Source organism: Notothenia rossii (genome assembly GCF_949606895.1).
Source record: "Notothenia rossii genome assembly, chromosome: 12".
NCBI lineage: Eukaryota > Metazoa > Chordata > Actinopteri > Perciformes > Nototheniidae > Notothenia > Notothenia rossii.
Genome location: NC_136911.1, coordinates 14,335,973 through 14,363,131, shown reverse-complemented (window position 1 = coordinate 14,363,131; position 27,159 = coordinate 14,335,973). Strand labels below are relative to the sequence as shown.

At 38.1% G+C, this 27,159-nt stretch overlaps 3 protein-coding genes across 4 annotated transcripts in view; all 3 read right to left on the bottom strand.

Annotated features, from left to right (window-relative positions):
- Positions 1–630: 630 nt before the first annotated feature.
- Positions 631–7,997, bottom strand: anxa13 (annexin A13). Its single transcript, XM_079661034.1, has 11 exons — positions 7,469–7,997; positions 5,960–6,035; positions 5,776–5,870; positions 5,494–5,664; positions 5,289–5,322; positions 3,723–3,802; positions 3,318–3,386; positions 3,126–3,227; positions 2,763–2,838; positions 2,486–2,598; positions 631–2,267 (listed from the first exon to the last, which is right to left on the bottom strand). Exons 1-11 carry the CDS (start codon positions 7,481–7,483, stop codon positions 2,148–2,150), a joined length of 951 nt encoding a protein of 316 aa, XP_079517160.1. The 5' UTR covers positions 7,484–7,997; the 3' UTR covers positions 631–2,147.
- Positions 7,998–8,130: 133 nt separating this feature from the next.
- LOC307025993 (uncharacterized protein) lies at positions 8,131–15,456 on the bottom strand. The gene is made up of 10 exons (XM_079661035.1): positions 15,330–15,456; positions 14,454–14,511; positions 13,895–14,019; positions 13,600–13,705; positions 13,375–13,429; positions 11,602–11,690; positions 10,873–10,941; positions 10,670–10,771; positions 10,422–10,541; positions 8,131–9,957 (listed from the first exon to the last, which is right to left on the bottom strand). Exons 2-10 carry the CDS (start codon positions 14,502–14,504, stop codon positions 9,913–9,915), a joined length of 762 nt encoding a protein of 253 aa, XP_079517161.1. The 5' UTR covers positions 14,505–14,511; positions 15,330–15,456; the 3' UTR covers positions 8,131–9,912.
- A 5,891-nt stretch (positions 15,457–21,347) lies between these two features.
- gpr158a (G protein-coupled receptor 158a) overlaps positions 21,348–27,159 on the bottom strand; it is a 74,322-nt gene continuing 68,510 nt past the window's right edge. For both annotated transcript variants that reach the window (XM_079662080.1, XM_079662081.1), the window contains one exon: positions 21,348–26,747. In XM_079662080.1, the coding sequence (XP_079518206.1) occupies positions 24,873–26,747 (1,875 nt within the window). In that variant the 3' untranslated portion in view covers positions 21,348–24,872. The remainder of the gene's footprint in view (positions 26,748–27,159) is intronic.

Genomic DNA, 27,159 nt, shown 5'->3' with positions numbered 1-27,159 from the left:
TGTAGACATTTGAAGAAAGTATAAAGACAGAGTTCTTAGATTAGGACTGTTTAGAATATTTTACAGCTATTTAGAAAGAAAAAGTTGCAACCTGTGTGATTTAGTGTGAACTGTAATTCATACCACATGGAGGTGGGAGAGATTACCAGCTGGGTAATTTGAGTGGCACATTCACAAGTACCCTACTGTGTTTTTGAATCCCTAGATAAATATAGGGTAAAAATGTTCTGATTTGGTTTTGGGATAGTCTTTGAATAAAGCTTAATGCTACTAGTAATAACCATCAGCTGTGAGCGGACAAAATATCATGTTTGTAATGATCATTTCCCACTTTGTGAGTTTGCAAGTAACTTAATCTTACACTTTCCATATTTCCAAAATACTTGAAGGCAGCAAAGTGACAAGCGTAAAGGGGGTGTGTCCTTTATATAAACAGTCTATGGGTGTGTAATTTCATTGAATGTCAAGTCTACAATCTTCAGTGGCTCATTGGACAGTACACTTGACAGACAGCCACTGTATGTCTGATAATGAAAAGTCCTATTGACATTATTGGTTGCCTCAGCTTTTAATGCATATTTTCTATCAACACAGTATCAAACACAGTTGAATGTCAAACAAAACCAGATATGATGGTGTTACAGGGAACTTTATTTGCACGTTTACTAAAATTCTTTGGCTATAGAGGGCCAATCTCTAGTCCAGGGGAGTCAAACTCAAGGCCCGGGGGCCAAATCCGGCCTGCGACTTCATTTTATGTGGCCCGCAAGAGCTTGCAAAGAATATAATACGTTTATTATATGGTTACATGCCGCTTTACAGAAGCGCGTTGCCAATAAACTACATGTCCCACAATGCATCTCATTTTGTGACATGCGCACTGAAGAGACGTAGTTAATTATGAAGTTATTACCCTATCCAATAATAATCCAATGCAGAGGCAATAATGTAATATAATACATTATTTTTTATATTTATATAGTCTTAAAGTTACAACTGGCCCTTTGTGTGCAACCATAATGCTAATGTTGCCCACGATGAAATTGAGTTTGACACCCCTGCTCTTGTCAGACGACTCTACCTGTTGATGTTTACAATAGTGGTCATTTTAACAGATCTCAGCTGCCTTATATAGAAACATAATGACACAGACTGTCCAGATGTTCAATGCTTCTTACAGGTTTCTTCACATATAACCTCTGGCCTACCTAAAACAGTAAACTAAATATATTTGTTAGTCGCAAAATAAAAAAAATATATACATAACAAGGTGAGGTGTATTTGGATTTTTCAAGTGTTTTCTAGTTGTAGATAATAAAAATGCATTATGTATCCTTCAATAAGCATCTGTTCAAATATATATTCTCCTCTGCAAATCAGAAAATTAATAATTCCATTCACCTCACATGCTACCAGCTAAGATTCCTTCATTTCCAACTTTCACATTTCTTCTTTAAAAAGCACAAACACATGGACTGATTGCATAAGTGGTAACATCAGTTAAGTCACTGAGTTTGGGGCATAGAGGGTGAAAGTTTTAGATGAACACAAATAAAGAAATATTGGATTCAAACGCAGATTAATACTTAAACAAAGGTAATAATGTAACACTATTGTCTTTTTATATTAGTAAACGCAGCAGCAGAAAGAAATGCTGAGGCTAGATTAGATTTTTCCCAATGTACAAACATGTCTACAATGTGATTACTCTATCAAGCCTTACACAACCTGATCAAATATAGTGTAATTGCATCAGTGTGACTACAGTTGGCTCCTGGAAAGGTATAAATTGGTGCTTGTTTACAGTGACTTTAACTGACTGTGTAAATGCTGGTCAAAGTGTAAAGAACTGGAGCTAAAAGTTGACTAAGAAATCGGCAGTAATTGACGGACACAGACAGATGAGTTCATGCCAATTTCGGTATAAATGATTGTTGAAAAAGTTTAAAAGAGAGCCACACAAATTCACCGTAACTCAGATTTTAGACATCACATTAGCTGATTATTCTATCACTTTCACCCTCCTGCTCCCTACATACTGTAATGTCACATGGAAAGACTGAGTTAGTTAGTTAGACAGAAAACAGCCGCGCCCTCAGTATAAACAGTTGTCTCTGACTGTTTTCAAATTCCACCCTCTCAGACTTTTAGTGGCAGATGGCCACGAGGAGACGTTTAAAATCACCGCCGCACTCGTCCTTTATGGCCTCCTTCAGAGACACATCGTACTTCTCCAGGTACATTTCTTTGATGGTCTCCAAGTCATACTGTTGGCAACAAGAAAACACATGTTTTACATTCCCCTCATTTTTACTTTTAACTTATTTTGGCTTATTCTTTTCTTCTCCCTTACCTTGGTTCGCACTTAGTATAGTGATTCTGCAACTTTGCACTTTGCAATACAATAAAATAATGTCACATATGCTCTACGAGAGACAGCAATTTATTTATCTGTACTTATATGTTGATCTTTTCATGCAATTACCTCAGAGCGAACCACGATGATGCGAATAAGGGTGTCCTCGTCAGTGCCCGCTCCTTTCATCGCAGCATTCAAACGTCTGGCAAAGTAGAGCTGAGGGTTCTTAGCAACTCTTACTGTGGGGAGGAAATAAAATAAAATAAATAAATAAAATAAATAAAATAAATAAAATAAATAAAATAAATATAATAAATAAAATAAGTACAATAAATAAATACAATAATTAAGATATCAGATTTCAGGACATATTTTGACAATTAACACTTTATTATTTACTTACCAAGAGCTTTGTAGCATTTCTTAAGGGTCCCGGAAGTCTCATTCTCAATGACATCCAGGATTTCAGTTCCACAAAGCTATGGAGAGAAAATTGCTAGTCAAATCAAAGCACTGGGAATGAGTGGTTTCTTTTTCCAGGTCTACAATTTCCTCTAATCCTCTAATAGAAGGTGCCTACTTGTTTAAAGCCCCTAGAAAAAGTCTGACTGCACGTGCATGAGAAGCAACAACATTTCTCAAGGGTAATGTAAAGACACCACCCCGGATCAATTCACCTGCTGGCTGAAGATTAGACTTCAGGTCATATAAACTGATATGCAATATCACTGCAGCTATCTATGGACAGAGTGACACCTTAACCTACCTGCTCATATATCTTGAAGGTGGCCTGGAGCTGCAGGTAATTTCTGGAGGCCAGAACGTAGCTGAAAGTGGACTCATCTGTCCCAAAGGAGCCCTCACCAGCCTGCATCACAAACGGAAAATATTAATGATAATATTCAGGATGAGTTACGGAAATCTGCCATGAGGATATAATGAATTATATTTGAAGTACCTCAAACAGGCAGGTAGCATCTGACTCGGCCAACTCCTCATCCACCTCGTAACTCTCGTCTCTATCGCCCTGGAAGACAAAAAAGCAAGATGACTTTTGCATAGGCCTTCAGTAACTGTATCTGGCCTGCGTTTCACTTATGAGAGGAGGTCTGGATTGTGGCCAGTGTGTGTGTGTGTGTGTGTGTGTGTGTGTGTGTGTGTGTGTGTGTGTGTGTGTGTGTGTGTGTGTGTGTGTGTGTGTGTGTGTGTGTGTGTGTGTGTGTGTGTGTGTGTGTGTGTGCGTGTGTGTGTGTGGGTAGGGAGAGGGACTGCTAGGGAAAGGGAGAGTGAGCTCAATTTCAGTCCTACAGCAGACGTAAGGAGTTTAGTTACTCGAGTGGAGTAGAAACTCATGGCCTCTTACCTGCATCAGAGCTGTGAGCAGGTTTCTTACGTCCCCGCTAGTCTCCCCTTCGATATCTGCTTCAAGATCACGCTCATGCACTGAAAGACACATTGTAATGTAAAGATCAAATAAAGCAAGTTTAATTCAAGCCTCAGTGTTTAGACAAGCCCAGCCCTAGAGACTATCGTGCCAAAAAGTTTGGCATGTTTACTGCAACACCGGTTTAATTTGTAATGAAAGTTGGTTTCAATCAATCAATCAATCAATCAATCAATGTTTATTTATATAGCCCAATATCACAAATGTTACATTTGTCTCAGTGGACTTCACAGTTTGTACAGAATATCAGTATGACAATACGACACCCTCTGTCCTTAGACCCTCACACCGGTTTGTGTACCCATGTTCCCTTAACCAGCTTAGTTCAAAGTATATCTGATTTCCTTCTTAAAACACCAGTATACTGTATGTTCATGTGATGTTCTTAGCTTCGTTAATGATGGATTCCTGCCTTTATGACAGTTATACCAGTTTTGATTCAAGAAAGCATATTTTACACTTCACTGATGCCAAATTGGAATGTTAACTGAGAATGTACAGCAACTTAAAAAATAATAATAATGATTACAAATCAGAATACAATAAGATTCCAAACGGTTACCTCGTCTAAGGGTACTGTTGAAGAATCAGTACATTGACAAAATCAACTATTGGATTTACAAAAGAGGAGATAAGGACTAGGTTCTGTGTTACAACTTTGATTCTTTATTTACTACTCCCAATATAAAGGGCAGCCAATAGTTTACTCATTAGTGCCAGTAAGGAACTATCACATGAGAGGAAAATACAATTCCCCCCAGGTGGTACAGAAGGTTATTTATTCTAGTGAACCTACACATGGAGTCTACAAGAAAACAGTAAAAAAACTTCAAATATTGTGGCTAGCTTGGTTAGCAAAATGCTAAATGTTGTATCTGGCCAGAGCAAAGCACCAAGGTTAGCCAAAAATGATAGCTAATGACAAATAGCAAACAACCTGATAAACTAACTTGCAACCACAAGCACCAAACGGTTCTCTGCCACAGCCAATCAAACACTAGCTTAATTTTTAACTTTTCAGAATACCATAGCCTACTAGAAGGTGCCATTGAGAAACTATTATTTTTGGTATATTTCAAAGAATGATAGCATTCCCTCCTTCATGGCTAAGTAATCCTTAAATAATGAATGAATAAATAACTTGTTACAGTCTACGGTACATCTGTCAGAACTGCTATCATGTTGAACAGGAAGCTGCAGCAGGATGGGCTTTGGCTAAACAAAGTGTGACTGGAAACTACACGGCTGAAAGTTCCAGAATAGTACTGTACTTTAGCCCTATGTAGGTCCCAATGAGTCACCCATAGCCATTTCCTCCAGGGTTCACAATACAAGGAAGGGAAAAAGTGAGATTAACTAATGAGGTTAAACAACTGCAAAGTATGATTAATAAGCTACATAAAATATTAAAAAACATATAACAAAAAAACAGATGTGATGGATGTGACATCAAGTAAACTAAGGTAATTATATAAAATGGCTTACCTTGAAAGTAGTATTCCTTGAACATGGCGATGTCCTATGGGAAACAATTATATAGAATGAACACAAATCTAGAATATTTTACAGTAAAAACATCATGCTTATTTAATTATTGTATAGGGCCTGAAAATAATTTGGACATAATGCCACACATATTGTTGATGATTAATTAATAAATGAGTTGAACTGTTTTTGACTTGTGACTGACAGCGTTGGTGGCCGTGCAGAGGATCTCCACCAGGGTGTCTTCATCAGTGCCCGCCCCCTTCATGGCCTTCCTCAGCTCCTTCACAGCGAAGACTATGGGCAGGTCCAACATGGCGAGGATGGCGTTCTCAAAGCTCCCTGCCAGCTCCTTCTTCAACACATCCACCAACTCCTATTAGAGGAAGAGAGAATGTAATTGTTATTGTTGGAAGAGGGCAGAAACAGAATATTCCAAATACAAATGTAAGTGGTCCATTTCTGTGAATAACTAAATGACACTCACATCATCATACTTCTCAAAATATGCGTTTTTGATTTCCTGACGCTGATCTGCACTGCGGTCTGCCAAGATGTCAATGATGGCCTGCTCATCAGTTCCTATAGAGAAAATAAAACAGATGCGGTACAAGGACAAACAATGTCTTACAGTTACATTACAAGAATTCAATTCAAACTTTCCATCTTACCAAACCCTTTGCAGGCTTTGCGGATGGCCTTGATGTCAGCAACAACATCAAAATCCTCATAGGGCACGATTGTTGGCTGAGGGAATAACAAAAAATTGGTATATATGCGAAGTGAAAATCTATAAACAGATTCTTATAATAATGTACTTATCAAACTTATCATTGTTTCTGTAATTGAGGATCAGAGTGGTTCATGAGAGCAATGCAGGAGCAGCTGTCAGATGGGGGAGGGGAGGTTGATGACACAATGCTTGGGTGGAGGAATTTCGGGGCCAGAAGTCTTAAACAAACTTGGTGGGGGCCACATGAATTACTGGCAGTTTCCATAGTGTGGGCCAGGGGCCAGCAGGGGACTGATAGGAGGTTCTAGTGACCTACAGTATATCCCTCACATTAAAGAGTTGAATCAACTTAGAGGATGTAAAGTAAACGATTGACAAAATCTTCACAGAATGTTTGACCTCACCAAAACTTCAATGGAATTTTATTTATTGTTTGTTAGGTAATGATAAAGTTGGAAAATGGGGTACTAGGGTTATCTGTCGCCACTTTTTTATAGCGGGTAGCTGGCTCCTCCACATTAACTTTTTCATTTCTCAAAATAACAAACATTATTCCTAGGGATTAGGGTTATTTAGAGAGTCTGACAAAAACAAAAAGATTGCGTATTTAGAGTCTGAAAAAAAACAATAAAAAGTGGCAACAGATAACCCACAAGTAACGAAAATGTCATTCATTCTTTGCCACTTAGTATTATTGAAGTTGCCAATGAGGTGAAACAATAGATAAATGAGCACAGAAAGACACAGATCTGGCAATCATGACGGACACCCTCCCCCCATCCTTGCAGTAGGCCTACTGCTGACTTACATACAGAGCCCTGCTCATTTATTTACACACACACACACACACACACACACACACACACACACACACACACACACACACACACACACACACACACACACACACACACACACACACACACACACACACACACACACACACACACACACACACACACACACACACACACACACACACACACACACACACACACACACACACTCGTCTAACGGAGCTGTGATGAATTCCGCAGAGGAGTGGCCCCTTCTACTGCGTAAACCCAGACTCTGCTGTCTGTCACACGGTGTCAGCTCCAACGTTTACATTTAAAGAAACACCGACAAATATGAATCTGACACCATAGTGCTGAATATCAGTTGAAATAGTAGGATATTAATCGCGATGTAGAGTATATGATGTGCGCAGAGATTGTCTGGAAACAGTGCTCGATCAATGATGAGAAAAAAGCGATACATTCGGTATTCTATTAGAAATTGACACCTGAATCAAACATCTAACCTACATTTTATTATTGGTTAAAATTGTCAAGTCGAAACTAATCTTTACACGAGTAGGCTATAGCTAAATCTAAACTGCAAACCGTTAAAGATCGTCTCTAACCAAAGAGTGTGTAGCACACTTTGTTAAGACAATGGTACCTACTTGACAGTTGCCCATTTTAAAGATGTTCGTCTGGTTTCAGCTGGTGATCTGATGGGTAAAAGTTGTAGAGTAGTTTGTACTAGCTAACTTCTTCTCCTGATACGAGCTGCGACCCGAAGCAGCTGAAACTGGCGTGTGACGTCACCGCGGAACGCTGCATAGTCCGTTAGATTAACCATTTACATCCTCACCACTTTACAATATGGTCAGCAGCTAGACTAGAGAAACACTCAGATCCTTCACTTAGTTTAGGGAGTAATACAAACTCTGTCACAAATTATTTTCAAAATTGTACAAAGTATAAGCTTCCAAATCTACACAAGTAGGTTACCAAAAATGAAAGTCCTTATAATGTATAATGGTCCTTGGTCCATTTCAGAATTTTATAATTTGAATAATAATTTGTGATCCATAACTTTGTAAGATTCAGGCTATGGTAACAATCACTAAGCATGTATTAGCTATTGTGTTACTTTGGTTAATCATAAAAACAGTGTCACAAAATAAACAACTAACAAGTCGAATCCCATTGTTATAAGAGCTAAAATGTCTGTTTTTGTCAATGTAGTCTGGTGATTATGAAGAAAGCATGGGTAATGCACTGGCTATGGATTAGTACCTCATACAACCCCACTTAAAACAATCCAAACCACATGTTTCCCTTTAATTAAATAATACATACATTATATTACAGGGAGTATCAATAGATCCTATTGAGAATATAACTAATAAACTAGGAGTTTAATAATGATAAATGACTAAGTATAAAGAAGGCTTTAGTGAGGTTACCACTGAATATAGGAGCCATATAAGCTTTATTGCAGTGACTTAACAGCATGGGTAATGATGTTTCACCCACCTGATATGATGATGTTTCACCCACCTGATATGACACACATGGTCAAGCCAGAGTTAGACATCCTTCAGCCCTAATTTACTTCAGTCTCTTTAATGTCCTTGAGCCAAATGCTAAATCCCCTCTTGTTGATGTAATCAACTATTAACTCTGACCTTCCTTGACCCGAGCTAACTGCTGCTGTTTGGATCTTTCAGGCTGGTCATGCAAAATGAAGTGGAATGTTTCCCATATTTGTAATTCAGTGAAACACGTCAGATGACCCAGAAGAGGAAATTAATGAATTTATGAAATACCTTTAAAACTGAAACTCTTCTTTCACCCAACTAAACAACCATAATTCACTAGTTGGTAAAAGCTCAGAAAAAGTTATAATATGTTGAATAGTTGTTTCTGCTTTTAGTGTGTAATTGTTACGTGGTGCAACAATGACCCAAAAGAAACATCTTCTGTAGAATTAAGTGCTTTATGTTATAATTACCAACCTCGCCGGCCTGCGCTCTAACCATTGGTATTTTACTTTCCCTACATCATAATTACCCCCTACTGAAGAGGAGAGCTGCTTCTGCCCTCCATAATGAAGCCCTTTGGTCTGTATAAACGTAATACAGGCACACAGCGTATGAGTAAACTGTTTCCATTAAGAGCTTGCTCACGTCACAATAACTGAGCCATGCAATTACATGAAGATGATTCATCCTTTTTTCACTATATAATTATCTGGAGATAACCTGGAATGGGAAACTTTAGGGAGAAATTTGTCATTCAAATAATATGGCTGTTTATAACTGTATGTAGGCTGTGTGTATGTACGACTCAATTACAGTAACAACATATTCAGGGCGACAGTAGGATTTAAATCAGTAAACACAACGCTCAGTGACCTGTGTAGGCTGATGTCATCTCAAACTTTCAAGCAAAGCAGGATCAATCTTTGCAGAGTTTGTGTCGTGACTATTATGAAACACAACTTTAACACTCATGTTTCAATGTTGTTCCAGTCAAGCTCACAGTTGCCTTGTAAAATAGGGTTTCTGATTTGATTTCCTATTCCTCCTAACATTAGAACTCTTAAACCTTATATTCAATTTTGAATTAATAGGAATAGTTGGACATTTTTGGGAAATTATGCTCCTCTTCGCTTGCTTGATGGGAGTTGATGATAAGATGAATAACTCTTGAGAGGGGTATCAATCTTCTCAGCTCATCAAAATGCCAAACCGTTCCTTGAGGACTGGACTTTATCTAAACTGCTGCAAGATTGTACTTTCTAGTGACAATTGTATGATTATGTTATTTAAATATGTCTTTTTTGAGCGTCTATGTAAAATTAAGAGGCGACTTGGACTTGCTTTAAATGACTTATATGTATTCCTTATTAAGAATCAATGAAGGCTTCTCTTGGATTTAGAGTTCTCGGGTTGTTCACATTTTAGACTTTTCGGTTGAAGTTTATTTACATTCTGTAATTCTTTGCAACCATCAGAATTTGCTGCTGAAACAGCCCAAATATCCGATGTCTGCAGAGAGATTACTTTTTGCCTGTCTGCTCCGTAGCCCTCAGTTCGGGGATGTTATGGTCTTCATTTCAGAGGCGGTGGAAGGGGGTCCCAGTGAAGCCTCTATCACGGATCTGGAAACAAAGGCAGCATTCAGAAGAGCCGGCCAAAGTAGCAGGCTGTAATGTTATGCTGGCCCAGGACCCAAACTCAGGTTTCACACAACTCGTTTAGAGTCTGCCAGGCTCCTACTGTTAGGATCCACAGACAGAGGTTTTGACTTTCACCTGCAACCTGCTTTCACTATGTGTGGAAAGAAGGTCAGAAAGATAGTTTAATTCAAAACATATTTTGGGGTGAGCAAGCTATGCAGGAGTCTCAAGTCTCAATGGGAGGAAATCACTTTTTCCCTATTTCTCCTTATAAATTCAAGGACTACAGGAGCAGTTTTGTTTACCACAAGAACCACAATCCTCATTTGTTACAAAATATGTGTGTGGATACAGACTCTCTTAGTTCCTTCTTTTCTAAGCCAGCGCAATCAGAAGACATTCTGTGAACACTAGGCTTTTGTTACAGTAAACAGGGCATTGTTCACCTGCTCCTGGGGTAAAATCCCAGCAGTGTCGAGGTTTCTGCTGCGTTTCACTGTACCCTGCTGGTGGTTTTGGGCACCACTTCTTGGCATCCCCCAGGTTTGCTGCTGGGTCTCATTGTGCTGCAGATGTTGGGAAAAATGTGACACAAACATTAATTACTAATCTATCAAAGTGATCATAAAACTACAGTGCAAAATGCAATACTGTATTATAAGTATTTATACTTTACAAAACTAAAATAACTAACTTTTTGATCGTCAACAGCCTTTTTCTGTTTTTCCTTTTCCACCTGTTGTTTCCTTTCTTCTACCTGCAGGCACAGATCTTGGTAATACTGCCTTTTTTTCCCCTAAAGAAAACACAACATACATTTGACACAGGCAAAATGGTAACATAGAGTTTAGTAATGTCTGGAGTAATTATACAGAGGACAAAAATATATCGTAGGACCTCTTTAGACAAATTCAGGCTCATTCCGGGGGCTTCATTCTGATCAGCAGCTGATACTGAGGCTGTTCCCTGGAAGAAATAAAATCTCAGCACACTTAGCATTTGCTTAGGGTGAACACTGCTAGAAATAGATCAACATCTACATCTAGTGGTCATATCCACTAACTGCAATCTAAATGTGCCTTAAAGGATTGGTCTGGTAAGATCCTGAATGTTCTAACTGTCTAACAAATCCCCTAAAATACAAACGAACAAGGAATGTATCGAACTAGAAATCCCAATGTCTTATTTCCCTGTGCAATTACTGCCACAAGAAGTACTCAGATCCTTTATTTAAAGTCAACATGCCAAGTTCTTAAAATATCCCATTACAAGAATAGTTCTAAAATGAAAAAAAGTTAAATTACTCAGTATACAGATTGGATATTTTAGCAGTAATATGGTGTTATTATATACACTATTAGGTTTTTTCCCCCAACAAATACATATTTAAGTGTTTCTCAGGGTAAGGCCAATTTGAGTTACTTTTAAAATAATAAGTAAAGTACAGTTAAGTATTGCAACATGCGAGGTGTTGGGTATATGTACAAAGAAGCTAGCAACTATGAGTGTTAAATAAATGTAGTAGAATACAAATATTGGCTTGCAAAATGAAGTGGAGAAGAAGTACATGTAGCAAGAGAAAGATAACAAATGGCAGATATTTGGTGAATTTCCAATAAAACTTACAGTGATGGATGCATGAACTGATGGGGGCCTTCTGGGGTCGGAGCGTTCCAAACTTACAGTCCCTTTCAGTGTTAGTATTGGCAGAGGAGCTAGGAAAAAAGGAACAATCAGGAAAAAGTCCAATTAAACTGAAATGGTTATTTCCATGTTGACAATGCTGACACCCTTATATGTTTGAATTGAATTAAAAATATTCAAGAAGAAGATTTCCCTTTTTAACATTTTACAGACCAAAATATAACTTTTTTTGTAAGAATAGCACTATTAGTATTATATTTGATCCATACATCGCCAATATTCAATATTATTTTGTGATTTTTTTGCCATGTCTTTTTTTATTGTCAATTTCAAGCCCTTTTCGAACAGAGTCTAAATGACATGGTTTAAACTTAAATTCCACTTTGGTGAAATATGTTTCAAATTCCAAGCCTTAATAGCATGGCTCAGAGTAAGCAGGGACTCACATAACATATATCAATACATCTATTTGGTAGCCCAGACAGTCTCCTGCAAAAAGCCGCTCTATGAGTTATCCATTTAGCTCCCAGTGAGGCCCACTCATAATAAGTTGTACTATGAGGCTGACTCATGTTCACTCTCTGGCTGTGACTGCACACACACACTCCCGCAGGCTCCCCATGAGTGGAGGTGTGTGTGTGTGGGCTGGATTGTACTGTCATAAAGGCAAATCATTTCTTCATTAAGGATTCATAACTTCACTGTATAATTACTTCAATGATCCTGTAATGTGGACTTAATCCAATCACGGTTCTCCTTTAATTATGAAATCTTTATTTGAATTTTATCAAAGGAAAACACAAAAAACAGTTGTAATTATCCGTCTAACAGTGCATGTATTATGTCGTTATTGTATTCTCCCTCATGTTGCAGAAGCTTATTTACAGTCTTTGGTCATTTGTGTAGTCCATAATTAAAGCAATTGCATTTATTAAGTGTAAAGCTAGCTCAGACTTATTCACATGTTGTGTTTCATTGTTGATAATCTTAAGAAAAGTTGTATTAAGTTCCTTTCAATCACATTACATATTCTTCTTTCGAAATATATAAATAAAAAAGGTAGAACACCTACAATAATCAAGATGACTGCTTATGAAATTGATGTGATATAAACAAAAGCAATAGAAGAACCTACTAAATTGATGGTGAGCATTTTGTCAACTATCAGTCTTTAGACATACAGCAGGATATTGTAATCTAAAGCTGCATCTAGTGTGCCCTTCGTCTGTGACCAAAAATATGTCGAACAGATCTGTAAAACTGAGTTCCCCCATAAAGAAGCATACAAAAGCACCATTTTAAATATTGTGTTTACTAGAGATGCACTTAATAAGAAAACGACAGCGTTCATCATGAAGAAATCTTTAAAAAATGACCAATCGATTAAAGAAAACTGAGATAACTTATCAAATAAGTTGCAGCAGCTGTAGCTATAATATTCTATACTTTTATAGCTCCAGGTTTACCCCCTTCCTGCTGAGAGAGAAACACCACATCAGCACTACATTATCCATAACCACCGCTCGTTGGGATCAGGACCAATCAACACCACAGTATGAAAGCTATTTTCACGTCAAGTCTATATACTTCTGTCCTCACACTTGCAATTATCTTGTTTGTCCTTGTGTTATCGTATAGCTTTGGAGTATTGTAAAACAACCTGAATACACCATCACACACGCGCAGAGTATGATTCATGTATTGTACGCACAAATGATTGAGAGGGAATAACTAAAAGTGTGTGAATGATCTCACATTGGTCCCTGAGAGAGGCCGCCTCGTTCCCATCGGTCAGCTGCCTGCATGCTATCTGGAGGCAGACAGGGTGAAGATAAAACACAGTTACCTTCTGGAAATTGCTATAATTGAGTGATTAAGACCAATGACGTCAAATGAAAGCGGTTCTTTTTCTTTTTTTTTTAATACTGAATGAACGTTCACTTAGCCCCATTCACACACGTCGGTATGAGTGTGACTCACCAGCGCCGTGGCCTCGGGCTCTGTGCTCAGCATCTGTGTTTGTGCTGCAGCAGTTGCTGGTGAAAGACAGAGTGGTGATGGAGAGTCAAAAAGCCTATTTTTGCACCTAAAAACAAAAGAAATTGGATTATTAGACGAGTGGATTTGCCTTTTTCCTTTAGTGATGTATCTGCTTTTGCCAAAAACAGTGCAGGGGCCAAAATTCACCATTACTGTGATGATTAGACCTGAAATAATGAGATTTTAAAACTTTTTAAAGTACATCTTCAGTTTTAACCAACTCTGTGTGACTCACATGCAGGATTCGCTGTCCTTACAAAAACACGAAGAAAGTTCAAACAACACTACAGGTTTGGATGTTTTCATCCCCAACGTCAACTCAACCGTCTTATTCCTGGACTCCTCACCCTTTCTCCTGCCCTGTTGAAATCACACAGATTATCATAAAATACCATACTTGAAACTGGAGAAATGTTATGACAAGTTTATTTATCTCCCATGGTGAAAAAGTTTAAAATGTAAGATCAGTCAAACAGCTTAATGTTGCACCCTTTAAAAAAGAAAAACTAAACAAACACATAACTTAGAGGGGTGGAATAAAAGTGTAAGCAGAGGTGGGAGAAGTACTATGATCTTGTACTTGAGTAAAAGTAGAAGTACCAGTGTGTAGGAATACTCTGTTACAAGTAAAAGTCCTGCATTCAAAATGTTATTCAAGTAAAAATACAAAAGTATAAGCATCAAAATATACTTCAAGTACCAAAGTACTCTGAGTGTAAGTGATTAAAGCAAGTAGCAGAGAACTGTTATCGCATATTAATGAAAAGTATACACATATACTAGCTTTTACAAACCACTGCTGATCCAGCTGGGCACTGAGGTAGTTTCTCCTCATCAAATTCCATGGTTTCCCTTAGAAAGATAGACAGATACATGTTATGAACCAGCTATTGCCATTTAATTATTACAGCTTTAATAGAAGTAGTGGCAACAGTCATCTACACACAATACATCTGACTGCTTTATTAATGCAACTTTTGCTAAGGTTTCTCTACATTTCAATTTGTTCTTTAGAGTTTTTATTTTCTTTTTTTACCTCAACCAGTGTGCGAAATACGGGGGGGTCCGGGGGAGCTCGACCCCCCTGATTAACACCTGAGCCCCCCTGAAACCCTCAACAGCAAAATTTGAGAGGGGTCTCAAATTATAATATTTATTTGCCACTTGCAATGGTCACTAACATGTTTTTAAGCTTACTATGTCCAGTATTTACAATTCAAAACATGTATTCACAAATATCTTCTATTTTGGCTGGGAAAAGCATTTCCTCGCATAGAATCGAAAACAGACGGCTCTTTAACGGTCGAGTATTCATTTATTCATATGAACGTCAGAATATAGAAGTATTTGACGGCACCCCTGAAGACGCCAGACGGTGCCCCGGTTGAGAAACGCTGCTATAGTATAGACTACTGGTTGTCTTGTCATTGGCATCCATGGAATATTGTATAGGAGGCCTACTGCATATTGAGAAATATTCGACCGGTATATTGCGCAATAAACGGGAGATGGGAACCCCCCCGATTATTGACGGGTGTACCACTGACAATCCTCAACCTCTACTTAAATAAACAGAAGACCTAAAACATTGACAAAATCACTACGACATGTAGTATTTAACTAAACACAGTCTATGGCTTTCAAACATTTAACTGGTTTAACACATTTACCGTTGCTATGATGGGTAGAGTTGAACAGGTACACCGGAAGTAAACTGAGGTAGCGTGGAGCAGACACGCATTTAGTTTGTAGTCATTTAAATTCAGCAGCAGAATGATAACACTACATACGTCATCAGCTCATAACGTCATGACCATGACGTAAGCTTACCCGCCGCTAGGGGGCGGGGCCGAGCTGAACGTCTACTCTGGTTATTTCTACTTATTATACATCCATGGTGTGGAACAATCATAGAAGCGCCATCATAGGTAGTAACGAGAGTTGGGAAACATACTAAGTACATTTACTCAAGTACTGTACTCAAGTACACTTTTCGAGGAAACTTGTGCTTTACTTGAGTATTTCCATTTTATGCCCCTTTGTAATTCTATTCCACTACAATTCAGAGGTAAATCGTGTAACCTACTTTTACTCCACTACATTTATTTGTTTATTTTTTACTTGTAACAGAGTTCCTACACTCTGGTACTTCTATTTTACTTAAGCACACAATCTTAGTTCTTATCCCACATCTGGTAGCAACCATACATGGTTACTCAAGACTCTTCTGAAAAACCAAACAATTGTCAACTATTATTCGAGTATGCTGGTTATTTGTTCGGAAACTTTTTTTCCCCCATTCTGTTTTTTTTTTTTTTTGGTTCTACATTTTTACAAGGCAAATAGGTTTTCTTTGTCATATATTGCCTTGTAATATTACCATGCCTTAAAAAAGTATGTAGATAATGAAAAGAAAGTGCCTGTGCCAATGTATCTTGGAAGAGGATGTACATGTGTCACAAAGACAACGTGGGGAATAAATAGGCCTAGTAATATCCTTAAAAAATATGCATGTGTTTATGATATTGAGTGGAATCTATGTTTAACCTCACAGCAAGACACATTATCTCTCTAGCTTTGTATTTTTTATAATACAAAGTTAAATTTGAAGTGGAGGCAGTCAAGGAAAATTCTAACCTTACTGTAGCTCCCAGCTATTTGATGTTCATTTTTTCTCCTCTCTCTCACCTATAGTCCTTTGGAAGAAGGCTAGCCTGTGAAATAATTCCAGTAAACAGAAAATGAAGGGTTTTTTCACTTTAATCCTTGCTCGATCAACACAAAGTGTCAATGAAATAGACACTAAAAACGTTGTGTGTTTTGCATGTCAAAAAGGTATGAATAGTATATTTTAGACAGGACTTTCTCAGAGAAATGTGCTCCTCTCAGCACAAGTGGCTGAAAGGCTTCTCTAATTGGAAGAGGTGTCATCGCGCTCCGGCAGTTAATCACAACAATGTGAGGAGAAAGCTGCAGCCAGGGAGGACTCACCTTGGGGAAAATGCTCTCCTTTTTCTATAAAGGAACACAAGTGTTTGTAGAGATAGTACAGGAAATTCACAAGCTCCTGTCACGTGCATGGGGGCTGTAATTGACACTGATTTCAAGTAATTGTAATCGGCACCGTCTGCAGCACAGATAATGACTGTAAACCGTATTCTACAAGTCTATTCTATATATCTCTCTAACTGGTATCATTTGACTTGCATAAGCAGTTCAGATATAATTTAACTCATAAATATCTAATGAACCCCGGTCGTAGAGGAGGAGTCCAGTGATTAATGTTATCTCGGGTTTCAGTAACACAAATAACAACATTGATTGCCAATATTTGAATTACTTTCCAAAAATACTACATATCAGCCTTAGCCAAAGCCATTACCCAAGGAAAGTCATCCAGTATCAGAGGAGCCAAAACTGGCCTCATCCTGTCAGCTAGGGAGATACATTGGCCTATTAGCCTTTAGAGTTTAAGATAATTGTGTTCAATCAATCACGTTGTAAGAATAGATGCCAAATGAAGGCTGATCTTATTCTAGAATTACGGAAAATGCCCTTAATTGTATTTATAAGGAGTCTCAGACGGGAAGGAGAAATAATATTATTTGAATACTGTTTTCCAATTGATTATATTTAGCCTATATTTAGCAGATATAGCAACAAATACTCACATCCCAATGTATCCTAATTTACAAGTTACAATTGGCTTCATCTTGTCAGTTATCTTTATTGAATTTTAACCTGTTTATGTTGTTTTTACACCAGTCTTTGTTGTCATGTCATATACAAGGTGATTGCTTAAGAAAGCTTTTTTCAATGGTTTTCAACTCAAAATAAGAAAAAAAAGACACAAATTCTCCCATTTGAGACATGTTTTAGTAAAGGTGTTAATCAGTTTGTTATCCTTTGATGAGAACATTTATTAATATGCTGCTCACTTTAGCACTCATTTGTAGCAGTGTGCTTTATCTTTATATGTTTGTTTTGTCTCTTTCTGAGGACATATAGAAATGATGTATTTTCCAGTGTTACATCATATTCCGTTACCCGTCAAAATGACTGGCCTGAAAGTGTTTTCTCTTACCTTAAGGTATCCAAACAGTGCTGCTAATGTATTTCTTCTCTTCTGGGAATGAAAGGATTCAGGGATCAACCTGGTAGGTGTTTTATTGGCTATTCGCCATATTTTGCATGTTATAAGAATAAAAGGATTTTAGTATTTGAATAATAATAATAATGATACAACTAAATGCAAAGCAAATTGTTATTATAATAATTAGCTTTGCAGTATAACGGTTCACACAAACACCGGACAAGAAATTCAAATGGGAACACTTGGGGAATATTATAAGAGGACTATTTAAAAAAACATTAAACGAACAATGTATACAAGTATAAAAAAAGATGTCAATTGGAATATAACACATACCTGTGGAACAATATGCATTGTTTAATTCAAAGTGTAAGAACTGTCCTTTATGAAGTGGTGCAAACGTGCAAAATTCTCAGATAAGTTGTAACATATGCAGAAGGAAGAGCATGTTACTAGCATGGTGGGAAATTATTTGACAAAGCATTTAGACTTGGAGATAGATAACAATTACAGATAATGTAAAATTCAGAATTGAAGACAAAATGATGTGAATGTCAGTTTGAAGTCATATTTATTGACGTGTGGACGCCACTGGCTTGACGATCCTCCCCAAATGCAGTAGGTGTTAATAGCTGATACCTACGTTAAACAGCAGCACACAGTGACGCACGTTTCAAAGTTCTGATGAGCTGTGTTTCCAGTTATTGTCTCTGCAGCAATGAAACAAGGACACTTTTGACGGGGGTAAACAATTACTCATTGGACGACATGCGTAAGTAATTGAACTGTGATAGTGTACCTTGATGCTGAATTGCACGGACATAAATGTGTTAATGTCTGCATTGTGCATAATCTGCCAGTTGTGGAGGTGGTGGAGGAGGTGGAGGAGGAGGAGGAGGAGGAGGAGCGTAACAGAGGTTCTCTGTGAGTCATGTATGCTCGCATCACCAGGGGCTCCTCTAATGATGAAGCCACCATTGAGGCAGAAAAGCATGTGTAGGAGTCCGTAGGTGTGGCTTCAGAGCATGGAGGAGAACAGGACCTCGGGGGCGGCTAACTGCCTACTAGCTGAGGTCGAACATTACAACACTAGGTGCTATACAATAACGGATCATGGCTCTCTTAAACTCATGAGGAAATGTAATTTAATAATACAAATAATTTAAATAAAACTTTATTTATAGCACTTTTCACACAACAAATGCAGCTCAAAGTATTTCAAAAATGGAACACATCACAAGTAAAAAATAAACAACAAGAAATTCCCCTCGGATCAGATGTTAAAACCTTTACAGATACATGCAGCAATATGTAACATGTTAACAGGTTAAGAGACACAAGGAGGTAAAAGGTATGATAATACAAATAAAATACTATAAAATAAATAGTGATTTATCTGGGAAAGATAAGACACAAGACAAGTGGAAAGATCCAACAAATAAAGTGAAAATAGGTACAACAGAAAAAAAAGATAATAGTAATAAAACAAGAATAAGAACACAATTCTAATAAATGTTAAACGATTAAAATATAAATATAAATAAAAAGGATATGACATTCTGAACTCTTAATTAAAACGGTGTACATCCAACTGTGATTTCTAGAAATTGGAGTGTTTGAGTTAATCAGGTTCAACACAAGAACAATGAATTGCACCCTTGAATGATGTTGTTACAGCGTGTTCCCACATGTGTACGTCTCCCACTAGGTGCCCCCCCACGCACACAGCCCTTATTTGTGAGTCATGAGTCCGACATGACACATGCCATGTCCTCAACATCCCACCACCACCGACACCACCACCTCTCTCCCCTCCATCTGAGAGACGGATGAGTCAGCGACTGAGCATGCTGGCTTGTGCCAAAACGCTCAGCTTCCTCTCATCTCCTGTCCGTCTTCCTCCCCACCGCCGTCCAGCACTTCCTACAAAAGGCTCTGATTAAGTATAAACATGTATCCTGTCATGCTGGAAGATGTGTCCCGCTGTCCTCTAAAAGACAACAAAGAGTTGCGCAAACATCCGTTCTCACCGTCATGCACCACAGATCCAGAGGACTCTTTTTTTGCACAGTTTAAGATGTGTATGAGGGGGCTGGTCTCTTATTGAGGCTTCAGTGGGATTATTTCTGTCTTTAGAACATCCTGTTATCACATATTTCTGTATAAATGAATTTAATATGATTGTTCTTTTAGTAGGGTGCTTGATAGACACATATTACCAAAATTGCGCAGGTTCCAGTAACAATTGGAAGGCTGCTTTCAGGGAATGTTACTTAGGAGAAATTGATTATCTTTCAATTGAACAGTGTTTTTTTGTTTCCTTAATAAAATGCAGCCCCAGACACTGTCTTCAACTCAAAAAACCTAATTATAAAATGCTTGATTTGCAGGACTTTATTGCATGCATTATTATTATTATTATTATTAAACATCTTTTTTGAAAACAGGTTTTTGGGGACAGATGAAAGAAATGTCTGGCTAAGTGATCAACATAATGTTTACCAGCTAGTCTCTAACCGTGTCAGTCAAATACATTTGACTGTGTGCGAAGGGTTTTATGAACTTTTTCCCTAAAAACAACCTCTGTTAGAGTAATAATAATGAACTAAAACAATGTTGTGGGCTGGACAGCTAAATAATGACTTGAAACTCACTATAAAGCTCTGAAAAGCCACTGACTCAGCTGATTGTTCTCTTAGTTTAATCACTAAAAAAGCCTGTTATTGTAAAACAAAGTCTATGTTTTATAGTTACTTTAACGGTCATATATTTCTTTATGGAAAGACTGCTTTTTTAACTGTAATGAATATCAAATGGAACATCAATAGTTTCCGTATCTGCCCGTCACAGGTTATTTCTCATGTGTTTTCTTCTCTGATGTTTTCTCTATTTCAGTTCCATGCAGCAGCCTTCATTGATCTTCTATTTATTTCAACGGCTCCGAAGGTGCTCTTGTAAAAAGGAATCAATGCTAACATGTTTGCTTTTCAAAATAATACTTTGCAATGTTATTTGGCTGCATCACAGCCCTATTCATAGAGACAAAAGTAGTTGTGACACTAGTCTAGTTGTGTAGACACTGTCAGTTTTATGCATTGCTCATTATGCAGAATGTATGAGGTTTGAATAGTATTAATAGAGCAAGAAACGATTTTTCCCTTTGGCTCAGAGAGAAACATTATTTAATCGTGGCGAATCATTATTTTGGGATTGGAAAATAGCTTCAGTTTTTCTGCAGGGGTCTGGAGTCAGCATTTGATACCATCTTGTATCTCTCGCTTCCTGCACAGCGTCCATTGATCTCTGTCCAAAAAAACACATCAAGCCATAAAAGCATTTCAGGACAGTCGCCAAGAAGCACATAACCTTAAGTGGTCATGATGCATGAGGCTTTTAAAGGCCATGGTTTCTCTAACGGCATGTCTACATGAGGAATAAGCAAACACAAGGGATGACAAGGATGATTATAAAGCACAAATGCATCATGGGAGTGTCTTGTATCAACTTCCCTCGGGAGTAGGGACTTGGACAAAGGATTGTATTTGATCTTGAAGTGCAGTAAAAGATTCAGAAACACTCTTGAGCACACGCTTAATTTTCATATAAATATTTATTGCAGAGGAGGTATCTTTTATGTACATGCTATCACAATATAACACAATATAAATCTACCAAATGTTCCCATATATTGATGCTATAAGCTTGTCATAGAGCAATAGTTATAACAAGCACATAATACAGTGGGTTAGGGACAGTATCACTCACTATACAACTTGTAACAGTCCATAAAAGATCAATTTTTTTTCTTTTTTGTTCTATCAAGGGCAGTGAAACATCGGTCCTATTATTTATTTTTTCTTCAATTCATGCAGAAGCCACAAGAGCAAGATTTACGACGTTACGGCATTGAATAGTAGTAGTAGTAGTAGCAATAGTAGTTGTGTTGCCATCGGGTTTGGTCACAAGAGAGGAGAAGTCAGTTTTAAATGAAATCAGCTAGCCAACAATGGTAAAGGATCTGATTGGTGGACAAAGAGCTACAGGACACAGTGTCGTCTATCTTAAGATGGTACAAGACAAATGGCTCCATTTGAGGTTCATACTTTCAAGGATTCATATGATACAGCCAAAAGACGACGATAATTTCCAGAGTAACGTACACTGGTTATGTATACACAAGTAAGTATACATAGACTGACTGAACTGAGGAATGCTCAAGGAAGCATACTGGAATTATGTAAATGGGACAACAAAGAAGACTGATTGTAATATGATGTATTACACAGTGAAATTGTTGGATATTATTATCTTCTGCTCTAAGACAGTACAAGTGTTATTGTGTTTCTTGTGCTCCAGCTCTAATCTGGAAATCTCATGGGCCCAGTGTGTAAAGTTAATCAATAAATGCCTTGAAAAGTACATTTTTAAATGGAGAAAAAAATACCATCATTTGTCGTCATACAAATTACGAACAAATATTAGAATTTCATGAAAATCATGGTTGTTTTAAAGCCTGTTTGAGCTCATTTAAAGTCGTCTTCAAAATGAATATCAAGAAATAAACACATCTTCTCATTTCAAATAGCTTTCCTACAAGGATAAAAATATACAGCGTATTGTCCATCACCAGGGCAGTAAAGATCCAACGCGGCAGTGATTCCAAAGTGACTTAAAAAAAAGAAAAGGCTTTTGAAATGTCATTCTTGTCACACAGGGTCTCTTGGTATGGCCCTGCATCTACTACCACAATGCATATGATGGATGACGCGTAACATCTGGCTGATAAATATCACATAGATCCATCAAATCATTACAATCAATCCATGCACGTTGACAGTTCTTCTCAGACACCGTTCCTATAGGAGCTCAAGGGGGGGGTGACAAATCTCACGCTGTAAGGCAAACACTACACATTTGAAATATTTCAGATGACACCCCAATAGGTCAATGGGTAATCTTTCAGATATGCATGTCGTAGCATCTACATCATGTTGATAGAGGTAAGCTGTAGAACAAAATTAGATTCCAAAATATAATTTTCACTGTTCTATTTTTTGTTTGTGCCAAAGAAATGAAGCAATTGAAGACCTACAGTATGTTTTATCAAATATGACTTGTTTTTTAAATCACAATACTACAGAGCTTGGATATTAAGGAATTTGACAGCAATTATAGATAATTACAATCAGTGACAACATTCAGTGTTACCATGTATTTCTCACAAAATACCGTGGATGCTATTGATATATGTTTTTTTGCAAGGTTGCAATTCTTAGCAAGTGTTCAACGGTCATTTCAAATTTAAGTGGGAGATTCTTTTTTTCACGTGGATAGTGCTTGATGAATATTTAGACATTTTGATACAAAACATTAAACAAATTAAAGTCCTCAAAAGGTTTAGTCAGATTATTAGTTGATGCCGCATTGCTAAACCTAATTCTAAAAGGTCATCTCAACTAATCAACAAACCTGAATTAAACTGGGAAGAGCATGCATTCGATTTCCGTACAGAAATGCAAATAAAAAAGTGATGGCAGTGTAGTGCTTGTTATCGCCATTGTATAATGGTCGTTTATTAATATTTTATCTTAAAATATCAAAGGATAGTTTTGATCTCCAAAAGATTGGGTTTTATTTTGGTAATTATGACAAAGTAAAAGCTAAAATCTGGAAACAAGGCTACATCACTGACCTGTTCCAGGTCTCAAAATGTTTGGTTGGAATGATGGCCATAATTAGGAAAATAAAACCCAAGTTATAATAAACCACTATTACCCTTCAAAGCAGTAGCTTTACTCGCTGTTCGTGAAATTAAATGGTAAAATATGTTAATTACCGTTTAGAAAACCATTTCATTTTTGGGTTTTTAGTGAGTTAAAGCTTCTTCTTGTATGAGACATCAGAGGTTTAGCTACAGAATTACATTTACACTTTAAATGCATGATATTGTGTCCACACTCAAACACACATACTTGGTTCAAGCCAACAAAATGATCCATGCTGGATTCATAAACAAAGCTGGTGCAAATTGTTCCCTCAGTATTGCCCCAGTATTTCTATCCCTACTTTTTTCAGTGTACATATGAGCCATTTTGACACACATTCATGTTAATGCTGCTCTCATATAATCTCCACCATCCTGAATGAGCCTCTGGAAATAGGAAAGCAGTAAAAGGAGTGCCTCTGGTATATAAAAAAACAAACCATTATATATTTCTCAACATATAAACTGCTTTAGTTGACAAACCAGAAGGGTCCAACTAGTCTCAACACTTGGCTGTGCATGCTGTTTATATAATTCACGGTCACAAAGTGCTGAAGAAGAAGAAGTATTTTTGCTTCGTTTCAGACTGGTACAAGACAATGCTAGTTAGTTAGGCACATACAGTACATCTCTGCAGACTTGGAAGCAATTTAATCTGCTGAGAACTACAATTAAATAGATCTAAATAAAAACTAAGTTTGGTCGGTATGTGACATCATGCCATGAAGTTGAAAATAAGAAGACAAATTGTACAAAAAGAACACCTTCAGTTCTCAATTTAGGTTGGCTAAAGTGCTATATACTGTTTTATATCCTGGGAGTCCCTCCCTCTGTGCCAAGGAGTGGACACAAAATAATAATTTAACTTTATCGCCGACAGACCAATAACGCTCTTTGCAATTGTTTCCTTATTCTTTGGCTTTCACTTTTGCTGTTTTGTACATCAACCTTAATGTCATACTTCTTTTCCGCCTACAGATCATGTCATATCTTAGTCCAATAAGTGATGATGATAATGCACAAAACAACCACCAAGAATTGTTGACCGAATAGAGAACATGATATATGCAGATTTCCAACATTGCTAATGAAGTGAAAAGGCTGAATCAAAAGTTGCATAATTGGTCTAAGATTTATCCTCAGGATCTTCCTGTAATAATCTGGAATGCTTGTCATGACTTTATTGTTTTTTTACATTTTACTTATTTTCAAAATAGGTAAAAGAGGAAAAAAACTCATAAAGGAAGGCAACTCGTGGAACTTGATCTTGAACTTTTCTTCCAAGTCACCGCACTTAACAATTTCAGAGTGAAAAAAGTATACATCAATAACTATCATTTTAATAGTCCATTAAGGTCATGCCTTCTTGCTTGATGTGCTATCGTCAAAGTCCCAGGGACAAACATCTGCCTTTTGAGCACTTACAACACCGCCTTTAGGACTGGGATTGCTCTGTTTCATGGGAGAAGCACTTTTGTCTGTATCTTTTTTATCTAATGAAGCTTCAAAATCCCATGGACAGACTTCAACTGGCTTTGCTTTGGCCGTCCCTATATTTGCACTCTTCCTTTTTTCTCCCGCCGGAACATCCTGATGACTCTCCACATCCCATGGGCATACGGCAGCCATTTTTTGTTGGCTTGTTTGTTTCTCTGAAGATTTACTCTTGTCCTTAGCTTTTGTTCTACTTTTCTCAATATCAGCGTCTTTTGATTTCTCTTTCTCAACTGTTCTTGTGGAAGGGGTACCCTTTCTTTTTGATGGGGATTCCCTGGTTTTGGATGCTTGAGAGGGACTGGGTGTCCTCTCAGAACTTGGAGATACTGCAGTGCTTTCATAGTCCCAGGGACAGACATCTGCTTTTGCAGATAGTGGTTGCAGCGAGTCTCCTGTTTTGGATGGATCTAAAAGAGTACTTCTTCTTTTACCTTCCACAGGAGAGGTGCCTTTTCTTTGTGTTGTTACATCTGGAGAAAAAGCTGACTCAGTTTTGTTTTGGGCCTCCTCAACGTCCCATGGACAAACGTCTACCCGATGTGTTTTGGAACTCTCTGTTGAATGAGGCGGTTGGGTCTGAGCAAGTTTGCTTGCCTGAATGTTTGTTTGTGGATTTGAGCCTTCTACTTGACCACCTTGACTTTCACCTCCATCTTCCCATGGACATATCTCTGCTCGTACAGCGGTCGTCTTTGGAATTTCCTTTGAATGACTGCCACTCGATGGAGGTTGATCAGAAGCTTTCTGTTTCTGCTGCTGAGATTTTCCTCCCTTGGTGCTCCCTCCGTGAACAGTTGTGGTTTCATCTGGCGCGATGGATACATGCTTTTGGACCTTGTTTTCAGATGGCGTTGGGAGATCCTCCAGTTCCCAGGGACAAACCTCTGAGAGATCAAAGAGGTCTTTTCCCCTGATTGGATCAGAGCAGATTGTAGGCTGGCTACCGCTCACTGGCTGTTTCATGATCCTACCCAATGACGCAGTCTGTTTGCACTCAACTGACTGGCTGATAATCATCTTGGGTTGGAATTCATTCTCCGGATCTGCATTGGCCCTCGTCTCTTTGCTCTTCGGCTGACTCTTCTTATTGCTGTCCTCTGCACTCTGGGTTTTTCCTGTCAAGCCCAAAGTCTTCTCTTTGGCACTGGCGATGACACTGAGGGACTTCTGAAGCATGGAGGCTCTGGGATGAATCGGTTTCTTGTCTGCGCTGAGGTTATGGGCGCTAGCTGACTTGCAGACCAAAGGAACCGATTCTGTAGATTCACTGGTGACCCCTACATTCTCACTGGACTTCTTCTTGACCAGCTTCTTGCCAATAAGTGTGTCCAAGAGAGAGCCTTCAGTCGGAGTAACCTCCATCTTGTCTGTTGCTGAGCTGCTGGAGTCTTCACTCTGGTCACGGACATGGTCGTAACTGCTGTGGGACTTCTTGAGGGAGAAAACCTTGTTCTTAAGCGTCTCCTCCTTTGCCGGCTTTCCTGGGTGAGTCTGATCAAAGGGGTTCTTCTTCAACATGCAAATGCTGTTACGGTTGCTCCCATGTTCTCCAGCATCCTTGTCTTCACGGCTGCACTGCCGGTGCACCGATTCCGGAATCTCAGTTATGCGTCTCATCAGCGAACGACCCAACCCTTTTTTGGAACTACGCTTCTTCTGGAGATGAGGGTTGTTTGCTAGCATCTTTTTCCTCTTGTAAATCTCCAGCTGGGAGTAGAGTTTCTTCAACTCCTCCTACATATTTAGAACAAATCAAGGGGGGAAAGACAGAAACAAGGTGATTAGTTGGCAGTTTAGATTGCAAAGAAGTGCATTCATTAAAAAATTGATATTTCTAATCAAAGCACTGTTACAAAAAAGCATTCTACTGCACAGAGACATGCAGTACAAATTCAGGAGACTTGACTAAAAATGGTTAAATTATATACTACGGAATATCACATGCATTCTGATAAAAAGCAAAGACAGGACAGTTTCGGACAGCATCAAATAAGGAAACGGAGTGTTTTAATGTTAGGTCTGAAACAGCCTCGAAGCTCAGGTCATTATTTTATGGTATTTCTGTCTGTATTTCGATCTGACACAATGAATGCCTTCTGCTGAATAAGTTTTCCCAAATCTTTTGGTAGAGAGACTTCTTCAGCCC

Coding starts and splice junctions, on each gene's coding strand:
- anxa13 (XM_079661034.1), bottom strand. Junction 5,323..5,493: donor TCTGCACGGCCACCAACGCT/GTCAGTCACAAG, acceptor TGTTTCCCATAG/GACATCGCCATGTTCAAGGA. Junction 3,803..5,288: donor CAAGGAATACTACTTTCAAG/GTAAGCCATTTT, acceptor TGTGTCTTTCAG/TGCATGAGCGTGATCTTGAA.
- LOC307025993 (XM_079661035.1), bottom strand. CDS start 14,504: ATGGAATTTGATGAGGAGAAACTACCTCAGTGCCCAGCTGGATCAGCA. Junction 14,020..14,453: donor GCCCAGCTGGATCAGCAGTG/GTTTGTAAAAGC, acceptor TGATTTCAACAG/GGCAGGAGAAAGGGTGAGGA. Junction 9,958..10,421: donor GGATTTTACCCCAGGAGCAG/GTGAACAATGCC, acceptor CTTTGTTTCCAG/ATCCGTGATAGAGGCTTCAC.